Genomic DNA, 13,645 nt, shown 5'->3' with positions numbered 1-13,645 from the left:
AAGCTTAGCAGAACTGGAATTTGGGAAGGGAGAGTGAGGGTGATACAACTGGATTCTTAATTCTGGCTGCACATTAGCAAGACCTGGAGAATATGTAAAAATCCCGATAGCAGGGCTGCATCCTAGGTCAATTAAATCAGGATCTCTGAGGATAGGGCCCGGGCATGTGTATTTTCTAAGGTTTTCTAAGGTTCCCTGGGTAATTCCAGTATTAGCTAAGTGTGAGTCTCACAGCACCGTGGTATACAAATCATAAATGAGGCAAAAGCTGAGTCAGCAGGTTTGTGCTTCAAACATACCTAGACTCATTTCATGAAGGATTTACAAGGCCTTATTATTATAAGTAACATACATTAACATAGCAAAGTATAAACCCTCAGTACCAGGAGAAATGTAAACTAGAATACAGTGAGTGGCATAACCAGGAGCGGGGGGAGAATATTTATGGGCTGAAAAGTATGGTCAAACTTAATGGGCAGCTAAAGGGCAAGGAAAAAGCAATGGTGCTCAAGGCCCATGATGGGAAAATTTTCTGGTTCCCCGGGCAATGCTTGGTGTGTTTTTTATCCCCCTAAATTTAACTTTAAAACAGTTTCTCACAGGGACTTCATTTGGTTACTTAGGAAGGTTAATAAGTACAGTGCTCCTCTCAAAATATACCTATAAAATATGCGGTAACGGATTTCATAAAGCGAATTTTTAAAAAATAACATTCCTTGATTAAACCAAAGGCAAAATGCCAAAACAAAATTTGGTGGAAACAATTTTGCAAAAAGGGGCAGCAGGACAATATTGTGGTCAAATATTCAGCCCTCTGAAGGCCTGTTTTGTTCTTCTTTGTTACCAGGTTTAAGAACTAGAATACTTAGAGCAAGAACTCTTTACCTGGCCTTTTTGGATTCAGTGGGACAGTGATTCTCAATCAGTGATGTGCTGGTTTAAAAAAAAATAAAATAAAATAAGGCTCTCCCCTAGTTCCTTCCAAAACCCTGATCCATAGCTTTTGCCCATTTCCATTGTTGCAAATACAGCTTCCATGGGCAATTTCAAGCTACCAATATTTGTCCAGCCCACGAAATTCCTTCATATTTAACAATAACTTTCAGAGCTAGTAGGAGCCAGCTCTTGTATGCCACTGTAAAAAAAAAAAAAAAAAAAGATAAATAAAAATCAAGAAATTAAAAACCTTCTGCATACCAAGATATTCATCCAGGAAGCTTTTAAAAATTCTGAAAGATGGGACCCAGAATCATAGTTTTTGTTTATTTTTACTGCTCCGCAGGTAGTTCTGGTGTGTAGCCAGGTTGAGACCCACTGCTATAGGGGATTGGTTAAGTGAGCCACAGGGAGCCTCAGAGTTCACAGACACGTGATTATGGGTATACAATTGGCAGACAGATAATTTTACATCTAATTTTCATTTATTCCAAGGAGAGAATCTCTGGATTCTCTTATGTGGCCATGTCCCTCTGAAACTTGGAAACTAGCAGTCCAGGAGAAAGTTTGGAAAACATATTATAACTATTCATTAGTATCCTTTTTCTAACGGTCTTTGGTGAAAATTGAGCAGTTCAAGGTTTGGGGTGCTGGCAGGTACTTGTCATATAGATGTTCTTTGTTGCTATTTAAGAACAGATGGATCACCTTAGTGCTCAGATGACCGGAAGGTGTGTGTGGCGTCCTGGTGTGGACGTTCAGTTGCCTCAGAAATTAACCAAAACTCTCTGAGTGGATGGCCACCCCCCCTCTTCTGGAGGGAGTCTTAGATGTTTCTTACAAACCAGGGAGGCTGTTTCAGCACGTTAAGGAATATGTCCTCAGTCCCTAAAACCCGACTTCACGGCACAGCCAAGATAAATTTGATCAGGGAAAGTTGTAAGTATCTATTACCCACAAAACCCGTGTAACTATATCAGTAATGCTCCCTTGGAACACATGACTGCCATCCATTTAACTTACCAGGTTAAATTAATTTTAAAACGTATCATTAAGCAACTATATACATCCCTTTGATACGAAGAATCAGAAGCAAATAAATATAGAATTAGTAGCAAATAAATATTTGCTAGAAATAATAGTTTTCTGTAGAAAAACTGAAATTAAGCCAGCACTCCTGGGCAATGAAAATGAAGTCATCTCACTGATAAACAGGAGAGATCATACTTTTCAGCACTTCCTCAGGTGTAGGGACATGGCCAGAATGACAGTTGCTGGACACAGTTGCAGGTGTTTTACTAGGAACATTAGATACAAAACCTGTGTCACCACGGCCAGTTCCAGGCCTTACTGGCTGGTGGGCTAGACTCTGGTTTCGTCAGAATGATTCAGGAATTGAGGTGACCCTGTAGGTTTGGGGCCTTAATGGTGGCAATCAGACTGAGGAAGACAGCGACTGAATTGTGGGCCAAGGATTTCGATCATCATTTGAGGTCATGTTCAGACATACAGGTTGCTAGAAACATTTTTTTTCCTTCCTCCTTCATCTCAAGCATGAAGCCTAAATAGGATATAGTCTTTCATAGAAAGTCTGCAGGAAGGTAAAATAGATCATAGAGGTTCCAGGCACAGTGCCTGAATCTTTTGTAGATATATTATGAAATTCTCACTGCAGAACTGTTAAGTCATTTTTATCCCTATTTTATGGATAAGGAATGTTAGTCCTTCCTGAGGTCACAGAGCCAGTGATAGACGTAAATTAAGATTTGAACTGATGGAAAAGACACTTTGCAGGATGTCATGGTCATGGAATGAGAAGACTTGGGTTTAGGACTCAACTCTACTTTATGACCTTGGGTAAGACATTTAAAGTCTCCAGACCTCAGTTACCTCCGTTTACAAACAGAGTGCTCAAGTCTGCCCTCTCTCCCTCAAAGGTTATTGAGAACGTTTGCGTTGATTCGGCTAAGTTATGGAAAGGTTGTACTAGCTGCTGAAATACAGTGCAAATAAAACACAGGAAATCTGGGCCTTGTAGGGAGAACGGGGTGGGTAAATAGATGATGACGATGCAAGGCCATCATGGCTGCAGTAAACTTGTGAAACAGACATCATGGGAGCACAGGGCAGTTGAAGTGCCTGAGCAGAGGCCCCTGTACTTGGAAGGAGGTGGGGGTTCTCAGGGATGTTAAAAGATGACGTTTAAGTTGCCTGATGGACAAGCAGGTATTTTTCAGATTTACCAAGAAAAGGCCCGTTCGGTGGGTGCATACTGACGTGTCAGCTACAGGGCTGTGGTGAACTAGACAGGCGGGACCAGGCATCCCGGGGTCTGGTGAGGGAGGCAGGCATTCATCAAGGACAGGGAGTCACAAAATGCGTGTAATTCACCTGTGGCTGACGGCTGGTAGAGGTCGGTGCATGGTGACAAGAGAACGTGTAGTAGGAGGTCAGGGAATGCTTCCCTGAGGAAGAAACAATTGAGAGGTGTCTCCAGATGGATAGAGAGGCAGAGAGGGTAGGGAAGAATACTGCACGTAGGTGGGAATGTGGTAGCAGGAGGACTGGAAACAGAGCAGTGCGGCTGGCCGGGTAGGACTGGCCAGAATGGGCCGCTCACTCTCATCCTTGTTGGATGAGAACAGGTTTTCTCTTCATCCTAAAGTTTAAAAGAGGCCATTCAGTTTTTAAGCAGGAGTGTGTTGTTGTCCGATTCATATTTCTTTCAAGGTTACGGTGACTACTGTGCACAGGTGAGAATGGTGCCCGGCAAGGGTGGCTGCTGGTGGAGGAGTCCAGGTCAGCTTTGCTGGTGCCTTGGGCTGTGGCAGGGGAAAAGGGAGATGGATTCAAGAACTCTTCAGGAGGTAAAAGCAGCGGGACACGGCATTTGTTTGGATATAGGGATGAGGGAGAGAAAGATTTCAGGGTTGGAAGACTTGCATACTTGGAGTATTTGATCTGCAAGGGAGTGGCAGGGAATGAGACTAGAAAACAGGTGGGCACCAGTACTGGAAAAAAACTTTGTTACCCAGAAAAAAAAAATTAGATGATTCATCACTGTATCAATGCATTTGTCTAGAGCAGCATGGCGTAACGGGTAAGAAAAAGGTCTTCAGGTCCAGAAGATCTGGGTTTTTCGTTGACGTTAGTATAACCTTAAACAAATCAACCCCAAGCATCCTCCCTTGTCAAAGAGGGAGTGATATCGCACCTGCTCCTAGAGTTGTTGTAATATTATACGAGATACTTTCTGTAAAGCATTTAATACTGAGGAGGTGCATAGTAAGCACTGAACAGATGGTGGCTATTATTCTGTGAATTTCCATCCATTCAGCGAATACAGTGGACCCTTGAACAACATGGGTTTGAACTGTGTGACTGTTCTTTTACTCCGCGTATATTTCACTGAGTCCAGGCACTGCATGTTAATACAGTGGTGAGCAAGGCACTCACAGAGTTTATGTCTCCCATTGGCTATCGTGAAACAAAATTTAGTAGAGGTTTAGGAATAAGATAGGAGACGGTCCCTAGGATAAATGACTGTCCCATGGAACTGAATTATAGAAAATTCTCTGTGTTGTAAAAAAAAAATTGCACCACCACCCCCCAAGAAAACAAAACAAAACAAAAACCCCACACTAATTCTTGTGTGTCTTCTTAGGCTCTCTGAGTGAGACTCAATCTGTAAGGTCTTTCTTACATATGGTAACTAAGCTTAAATAGGATTTAAGTCAGACCTGTAATATCCTGAGTTTTTGCTGGAGGGGGCGGAGGGAGGCTGGGCAGATCTCTGAACAATCCACTTTTTGAACACTGGACTCCATATTCCTCTCCAAGTAAATTGTAGTCATCATGGCACAGATGGAATATGTTTTCATTCATGTGGTGTTTGATATACATATATATATATATATATATATATATATATACTTTAAAAAATATTTTATTGACATATAGTTGATTTAAAGTGTGTTAATTTCTGCTGTACAGCAAAGTGATTCAGTTATACCTATATATATTGTACATTCTGCTTCATATTCTTTTCCATTTATACTTTTTTTTTTTTAAACAGGTGGTAACAAACAGGGATACACAAGAAACTCTCCTGTGCATGGCCTGTGTATTTGAAGTCTCAAATAGTGAACATGGAGCACAGCATCATATTTACAGGCTTGTAAAGGACTAACCGTGGTTATTTATATATATAGATATCTGTATATACACACACACATATGTGCACACACACACACACTCTCTCCATGATCGAACGACTGACTGTAAACCTCACCACACAGGGGTGCTGCCCTGGCCCTGAGGTCACCCCAACTTTTCTAAATCCTGTTTGAGTGAAGTCATTTTTTCATGTGTTCATACTCATTGTAGCTGTGAAGTTCTGGTACAGTTGTAAAAAGAGAAATCGAGTTGTTTCTGTGTGTTATTCAGATCCACAGCCCACAATTCCTCAGAAAGGTGAACCTTAAGAACCCAAGTCTCTGTCTGCAGAGACCTGTTTCTCGTTGTGGTAGAAAAAAAAATAAGACAGAGCATTTACCATTGGACATTTACAGCCTTTATACAAATGTATTTAGTGTTTTTTTTTTTTCCAACATAAAATTCTTGTTTTAAGATACAAGTAAAATTAATCTTTAAATATAAATGTAAATTAGTACACAAAACTAAGAATCTTTAGACTTATCTTTGTAACAAATTAGGGTGGAAGTTATGAAAGAATGTAATTCACTAAATTATTTTTTAAATGAAACTTTTCCTTCTTTTTGAAACCAAATGTTAAAATATAGCCTTAAGAAATGCTTGGTAGAAATATCCTAATGAGACAAATTTGTACTTTTTTCCTCGAGGTTAAAACTAATCTCCTAATCCATTAAACTCTTGAAACAGCTATTACAGAGGAAGAAAACTTCACCCCTTATCCTTAACATATATAGTATATTTAAAAAATATAAAATTGTATTGTACTAATGTGATGATTATTTAATGAAAAAGATGGCTCTTTTTTGCAATAAGTAGATAAATACTGAAAATCTAAACTTACAATGTTTATAGTCTTGTGTGTGCAGTTATATTTTATATGGACAACCAAATTTTTTATTAAGATGAGTAAATCTTTGAACCACTGAAATTTAATAACAAAAATGTAAAATTGGCATGAATACTGCACTGTGAGCTGCAAATTATAGAAAACCCTGTGGCTGGGAGAGATTTCATCAACCGAACTCATAAAAGGCTCATCAGTTTTAGGATCTCTGCTCCCCAGAAAATCACAAGCGTGCTCACCAGCCTGTGGGTAAATTATTTCTGGTGATCCAATATTAACCTGCTGTAACTATATGTGTACGTGTGTGTTTGTGTGTACATATATACACATATACATATATAGTTATTCAACACATATTTATTGAACATCTATTCAGTGTCACTCAGTTTTCTAGGTGCTGATACGTGTGTATTTCTCAGTCTATGTCCGTAGATCTAGGTGTATTCGCTAAGGACACGCGTTTCCTTGACATCTCTCGATGAGTCACAATGCTTATTTGACTGAGGTTGAAGAGGCTCAGCTATCTATCTCTGCCCTTTCCACACAGGCACATTTGGGAGGTTTTCTTCCTAGGAGGAATTCAACTTTCCAACCCAAATATTCCAAAGCATTGTCCAGGCAGTCTGTTTGATGTGGCCACATGTCTTGGGTTATTTCCATAAGTGCTTCATTGGGAAGGGGACAGGGCATACTCCCCAACTTCCTGGAGGAAAGTGATGTTTTTTTATAATTGTCAGGAATAGGTTAACACTATTAGAACATAAAATGTTTTGTAAGTTGTGAAACATGTCAAGACTTTTACGTCAAGCCAGAAAACGAAAACTTTGTTCTGTCACATTCAAATAACCTACATACCCACTTCCCTGTCCCACCACCTGCTCTGACCCTGCTTATATATTGATTAGTATCTGGTGGTCATGAGGGTGTGGCTGGGGCAAACAGAAGAACCAAGCCTGACCTCTCCCAAACCCATGACCCTGGTCACTGGGAAGACCAAAGGAGAGAGCGCAGAACTTTCCCCTTTTGGAACACACATCCCTTACATAAGCCAGTAGCATGGTGTGTATCTTCCCTACGTAAAGAGACTACAGTTTGTTCCCTGATTCCAGGTGGACCTTTGAAGAATTGCCCTAGTGGCCCACCCTTCTATCTGGTCTTCGGCCCAAGCATTAAGCTTCTTCCTTGGTCATATATTTATGACTTCTCTTGGTCACCCCTCTTAGGGATGCTTCTTTGGCTCCCATCTCCTGTGTCTTTACTCAAGGTGTTACCCCCAGTCTCTCAGGACCAAGGGGCGCAAATGATCTTATGTGGCTAAAAGCCACGCCATCCCAGAACTTCAGGGCAAGAGGTATTTGGTTCACGCTTTCTCCCAGGAATGGGGCTCTTCGGTACTGCCAGGGGGGCTCTGAGGATTTACTTTTTTCAAAGCGCAAATAGATCGAGACCCAAGAACACCAGCTAGAGGGTAGTTCTTTTGGCTGCAGAGAAGGGCATACCCTGGTCTGCTGAACTCACAGAGTTAGGCTGGGCCCTCTGATGCTTGCCTCTTCCTCCGAATGCCTTTGTAGTTGAGTTTGGGGGTTTACATGGATGAACTTGAGGATGGCTTTTTGCTCTTAAAACAAGTTTACTTCTTGTCTTGTCCTTCTAAAGATTTCTCCAGGGCAGATATTCTCCCTGTCTTAACCACTGGTCCAACCTCTTAGCCCTTTCTCTGTCACTCCCAAATTAGACCCTGGGATTAGATTTGTGTTAGAACATCGAATCCAAGTCTGTTTTTGGTCTTTCACCCTTTATGGCAGAGTCTCCTCCCTTCGTAAAGCTTTCTGTACCATAAAGAAGCCTTTCCAAAGCTCTGTCCTCACTGCTCTTTTCTGGGTGCTCTATCTCCTGGTTGACCCTCCACTACCAGGATCGATTCAGGGACATCTTGTGCTTTCACTGGAGAGTTCAGAGGCCACTTTCCGCAGCCTAAATAGGGAGAAGCTGAAGAACTGGGCTTTGGTCTCTTGGTATTCATTTTCATCTTAGCAAGAGACCTAAATAAAGTTGGGGCTTTTCCAAAACATGTCCTAGAATCCCAGAACGTCTAAGCTACCCTAGACCAGGGTTTCTCAACCCTTTCTCGACACTGTTGACATTTGGAGCAGATAATTCTCTGTGGTGCAGGGCTGTCCTGTGCATTGTAGGAGGTTTAGCAGCATCCCTAGCCTCTGCCCACTAGATACACCTTTCCCCAGTTGTCACAACCCAAAATGTCTCCAGACATTGCCAAATGTGCCGTGGGGCACAGAATTGCCCCTGGTTGAGAACCACTGCCCTGCATCTGACAGGTCACAAATGCCATGTTTGAGGGTTTTTTTCTCCTTCCATTTTACCCTGAGAAAGCTTCTCTCTTGGGAGCCTTGTCTCAGGCCATCAAGAGACAGGTAGGAATATTACTCAAATGATATTGTGTCCATGTTTCTTCCTGTTTCAGAACTTCTGTTTCACAACAGAATCTCTCTGCTACAAGTATTCTTTCCTTCCTCCCTGGGAAAGTTGGGGACAGCTGGCCACCATCATCCCTATAATCAACTCACACCTATTTAAAGAGCATTTCTAATTTGCTCTTCGTTGCTTATTTTATCAGGTTAAAGAAAATCCCACCCATTTTTATTATTTCTCCTAAGGTTATAGTTCTCATTATCAAACCTTTAATCATTTCAATACATTTCCTCTGGTCTTCTACTTTTAGCCTTGCACTCATTGCTTTTTTGTAGAATTTACAGAGACCTCTGGAACATTTCATCTTTAAGGATGGTGGAGAGAGTGATTCATTTCGGAAGAGGGCTGATCGAATTTTCCTTTATTGAGCTTTAGGAAAGCACAGTCTTCAGGCATACCTCAGAGCTAGCGCGGGCTCAGTTCCAGAGCACCACAAGAAAGCAAATATCACAGTAAAGCGAGTCACACGGTGCATATAAAAGTTATGTTTACCCTATATTGTCGTCTATTAAGTGTGCAATAGTATTATGTCTAAAAAAAAAAATCAGTGCACATACCTTAATGAAAAAATATTGCCAAAAAAATGCCGGAACAATTACAGTAGAAACTTGAAGGTCACCATAAAAAATATGAAAATAATAAAAAAGTTGAATTATTCTTCAATTATTAATTATTGCGAGAATTATCAAAATGTGACACAGAGACGTGAAGTGAGCAAATGTTATTGGAAAGTGACGCTGGTAGACTCGTTTGCCTTAGGGTCGCCACAAACCTTCAATTTTTAAAAACTGTGATATCTGTGAAGCACAATGAAACGAGGTATGCCTGTGACCTCCATTTTGTAGATGAGAAAGTTGAGGCGCAGAGGGGAGATGACTTGCCCAAAGTCACCCAGCTGGTCAGTGACAGATTAAGAGTAAGGCTCTGGGACTCCTGACACTTAATCCTTGGCCTCTTGGCGGGGGTCGTTCCTCTCTGGTGCTCAGGGCGGAAGAGAGAGGGAGGTTAAGACCCCCTTCCTCTGCCAGAGCAGCAGCATCTCCTGGTGGTGACGCTGCTTCTCTCCCTGGAGTGTCATGTCTGGGAGGCATCCGCGAGCAGATAGGAAAGCTGATGAGCCTTTTCCTTACCCTGAGGACAGTTCACCTGCCACAGGCTCTGAGTCAAATTTCTCTTCACAAAGCATCCCAGCAGCAAAGTCCCACGCTCGGACCAGCCAAAAAACAGCCCCCGTGCCCAGAACTTGGTGTTACAAACCCAAGTCTTCTTTAGGTCTCAATACTCTAGTGGCTTTTGCAGTTTGTTTTTGTACAAACGTAAGTTATTTAAATCACACAAGATGACAGTCAACTTTTCAAACCAGGTACCGATAACTTCTATGATTTTTGTCTATGCTCTGGTACACTACACCTGTTCTAACGAAGGGTAGAACCAATTTTGTGTGTTGGTGTTCACACCTGTGACATTAAGAGGATACGTCTGCATTGCTTCTTTCTTTCTGTTGATGTTTCTGTGGCAAAACCCTGCACATGTCATTTCTGAAAAGCCTTAAATCTTTGCGATGTTGCGTGTAGGGTTTGCAGTGCAGAAGGCTGCCTCGGAACTGTGAGCCCTTTTGTAAGCTGGAAGCATTTCTCTTACTACTGTTAACTTTTGTAGGAAGTTTTCAATTCAGAGCTGCCAAAGCGTTCAGTAAGCAGTGCCTTAGTGATACTTAGTGTGCCGCCAGCCTTTTCTCACACCAGTTCTCGATGTCCCTTTACTGATCGGCATGGTATTTAAAATAGAGCAAGCAAGCATTGTTTTCATTTTTGTTTTGTAAGCCCATTTTTCTCCAGTTCTATTGGAAACTGACTTCTTGGTCTGAAATCTGAAATGAACAGAAGTCAGTTCATTGACCACACTGTCAAATGTCTATACCAAAATGGAAGGTTTTGCAACTTCGTAGTTTACTATGAAAAGCAAATTGTATACTTTTAATGTTGCCTTTTAAATTCATGACCAAATACTTAGCTATTTGTGAACCTTCTGCACTCTAGCATGAAAGTGCCTTTGGTTTGAGATTCCAGCTTAGAAAAGTGCTGCCATAATCACGATAATTTGTAGAGAGACCAAAAATATCCTGAGATCACCGTGATGCCTTTGGTTTACTGGGATAGTAACCAACCACAGGCCTCCATTCACAAGAGCACGACGCGGACCCTGCCTGCTGCGCTGTCTGTCTGCTGTGGGGGAGCCCCTGCCACCCATGCCCCCGGTGCGCACAGCGGCAGGAGGGCCCCCAGGAACTGGTGTGTTTGTGCGCCGTGACCCCATGCGCCATCTCCGCCCGTCACCCAGCCCTGTGTCCGCCTGAGGGAACTTGCACACAAACCGCAGACTCTTGGCCGGTGGACAGATTTGTCCTTCTTATGCTCATGTTCAGTCTGTGGAGGCCTGCCTTTCCACTCAGATGACAGCGCGCACTTCTGGTTTACGCAGTGATACCGTTTTGAAAGTTGGAAGCCTCAAACTGAGATGACAGTGCAGAACAAAAAATGGGTTAGGGTCATTACAATTGAAGTGTTCTTCTTAGGGCGAAAATGTTGACTCTGAGTGTTGTCTGAATGCGCTATGAGAAACTTCCAAAGAGCACCACTCACGATTCGGAATTTTCGAAGAATGTTCCAGCCCTCCAAAGGGCAACTCTTCAGAGTCTGTGCTGGCTTTTATCAAAACCTTGTGTAAATTGGGAAAATTGATAGAGGGGAGGAAAAGGAGTGAAAAGGATGAGAAGGCAAAAACACGAGCCAAACAAAAGCCAGGACAAAAAAGACTTTTCTTTACCAATATAGACTTTACAGTGACATTAGACATCTTTGAAAGTTAGCCTCTGAATGCGATGGTCCGTCTGTCTCTACCTGGTGTCTTTAAGAATACCCTCTTTGGGCTGTCTGAAATTTCAGGAGTGATTTCTATCCACACCAAGTTGTGAGTATTCATAGAAACTTCTACAAGAAACAAAAAAAGTTAAATGAAAAGGAAAATTGCTCAGCACAAGTTATAGTTAGCTGCTTGAATTCAGCCCCTCCCTGTCGTGGCAGGACTACACCACAACTTGGAAGAAATTAATCAAATGTTTGTTTTCCTGCTTCCCTTTTCAACTGTTACTGTGCTTTCTTTGGCAATAGTTTTCTCTCATTAACTCATTACTTCCATCGTTAAGAATGAAGGTTTTGTGTTTAAAATTGCATTGCAAAGGGTAGTTTCACTGAAGTCATGCACCATTAAATAAGACGAAATATTTGTCTTTATTGTTCTACTTCGTAAGCTGTAAACTTGTTTTATTCTCTGTGAATTTGCATTGAGTCTGTTATATGCCCCACTCCATCATTTTAGCATTTGAAATAGCATTTATGTTCCCTCTCGTTCATCATGAAGTGGGGTCAGATTCCAGGAGATTCCACCTCTATCATGTTGGCTCTCTTTTGTCTGCCTTCCATTATGAAATTGTCTCCCCTTCCCCTTTTTCTGAAAGAGGCTGACAGAGTCTAGGTGTAAATCAGTTGGAAACCAGTCTCTGGTTTTCTCCCTCCCTCCTTCCCTCGGTCCCTCTCTCCTTCCTTCCTTCCTTCTCTTTTCTTTTTTCCATCAGTCATTTTCCGTGATTAGTTTCACTGTGTAAATTAGATATTAACTGCACTTCTTTAAAAAAAAAACCATCTCCCTGTTACCTCCTTGAAAGAGTCACTTCTGTAGGCCTTTTTCAATAGGCTCATGACTGCAGATAAGGAAAAAAAAAAAGTAAAAACAAAAACTATGTGCCTAAAAAAATGACAAAAAAAAGTTTTGTAACATTTAAAAAAGAAACCTGAATAGCCTTTAATTCTTTAATATGCTTAAATTTTATGTAAATCGGTTTTTTGCCACGTGTGTTTGTTCACATTCTAAATGGCTTAATGGGATTCTCACAGTCTGTGTCTTCGTGTCACGTGTATGAAATGGGCTTGTGACGTAAGCGTTTCATCTGGTCAGTGGTTCCTTTGATATTGTACTGCTGCTGTGAGTGGGCTGGGGAGCCTGCCTTTAGGCAGTAAGGTTCCTCTTGGGTAGATTGGAGAGATGGGGGGATGGGGGCAAATTCTCACATACGTTTTCATAACCTGTTTGCAGAAACTTTGAAAAGGCATTTGGTTAAACCTCTTGGCAGTACAGTATTCTTGTATTTGTTAACGTCTGTGTTTAGGTACTGGTACCTTTTTGTTTAAAAATGTTCTAAGTGTTGGCTTTAAAGTGAATTTATCTTTAGTATGATAGTTATATGAAAATTATAGGGTTTGTGTGCAGAGAATTTTTTTATAAAGTGCTTTGTAAAAAAAAAAATGTATTCTAGCTTTCGCGGTACATATGTGTGATAACTGTAATATCCATGACAGTTAAGTGCAATTATTTCATCACTCTAAAAATGCTATTTTTGTGTCAGTTCCTGCAGGTGTTTTCATGTCTTTGCAAAGTGACACATTTTGATGCCTTCTTGATAAAGTGGTAGACATTTTGTAGCTTTCTAGAAACTTTGTATTCATACGGTATCAATGAAAAATAAAGAAAATGAAAGTGTGGGTCACCTTTTTTATCTGTCAAAGTGTATGTTGTTGAAAATGAAAGGTGCTTTATGTGTTGTGGGTGAATGTATGAAGGACAGAGTAAAGGAGGTTGAAGCCATGATCCTTTTGATGGTGTCCACCAAGCTCAGTTATCCGAACATGACATGTTAATGTCTAGCAGGGTTTCTTTCTTCCTGTTTGTTTTTTTTTAATAGAAGTATAGTTGATTTACAATGTTGTGTTTCAGGTGTACAGCAAGGTGATTCAGTTATACATACATATATATCTATTTTTTTCATATTCTTTTCCCTTATAGGTTATTACAAAATATTGAGTATAGTTCCCTTTAGCAGGGTTTCTTAAAAACATCCACAGGTCAGTTGGTCTACCTGCCTGTCTGCCTGTCTCTCTTTAGTGTGTCATTAAAACTGTTAACCCGCCTTGCTGTGTGCATGCCAGGAACCAGGGGTAGAAGTTGGTGCCTGCACGGTGCATGCTGTAACCCCGCCCTGTCCTCAGGAGTGTGCAGCACACGCACGCACAACAAAGCCTTGGAGTCACTAAGTTTACTGCCCGC

The 13,645-nt window shown here is 41.3% G+C and overlaps 1 protein-coding gene across 13 annotated transcripts in view; it reads left to right on the top strand.

The window, feature by feature from the left end:
* The window catches only part of TEAD1 (TEA domain transcription factor 1), a 263,630-nt gene extending 250,535 nt beyond the window's left edge, over positions 1–13,095 (top strand). For all 13 annotated transcript variants that reach the window (XM_089915149.1, XM_089915139.1, XM_022555758.3 and 10 more), the window contains one exon: positions 5,012–13,095. In XM_089915149.1, coding sequence (XP_089771275.1) covers positions 5,012–5,125 — 114 coding nt within the window. In that variant the 3' untranslated portion in view covers positions 5,126–13,095. The remainder of the gene's footprint in view (positions 1–5,011) is intronic.
* The last annotated feature ends 550 nt before the right edge of the window (positions 13,096–13,645 follow it).

This window comes from Delphinapterus leucas, chromosome 7 (assembly GCF_059928025.1).
Source record: "Delphinapterus leucas isolate spDelLeu-1000000601 "Yukka" chromosome 7, BTC_Dleu_Yukka2, whole genome shotgun sequence".
Taxonomy (NCBI): Eukaryota; Metazoa; Chordata; class Mammalia; order Artiodactyla; family Monodontidae; genus Delphinapterus; species Delphinapterus leucas.
This window is presented reverse-complemented; position numbering and strand designations above follow the sequence as displayed.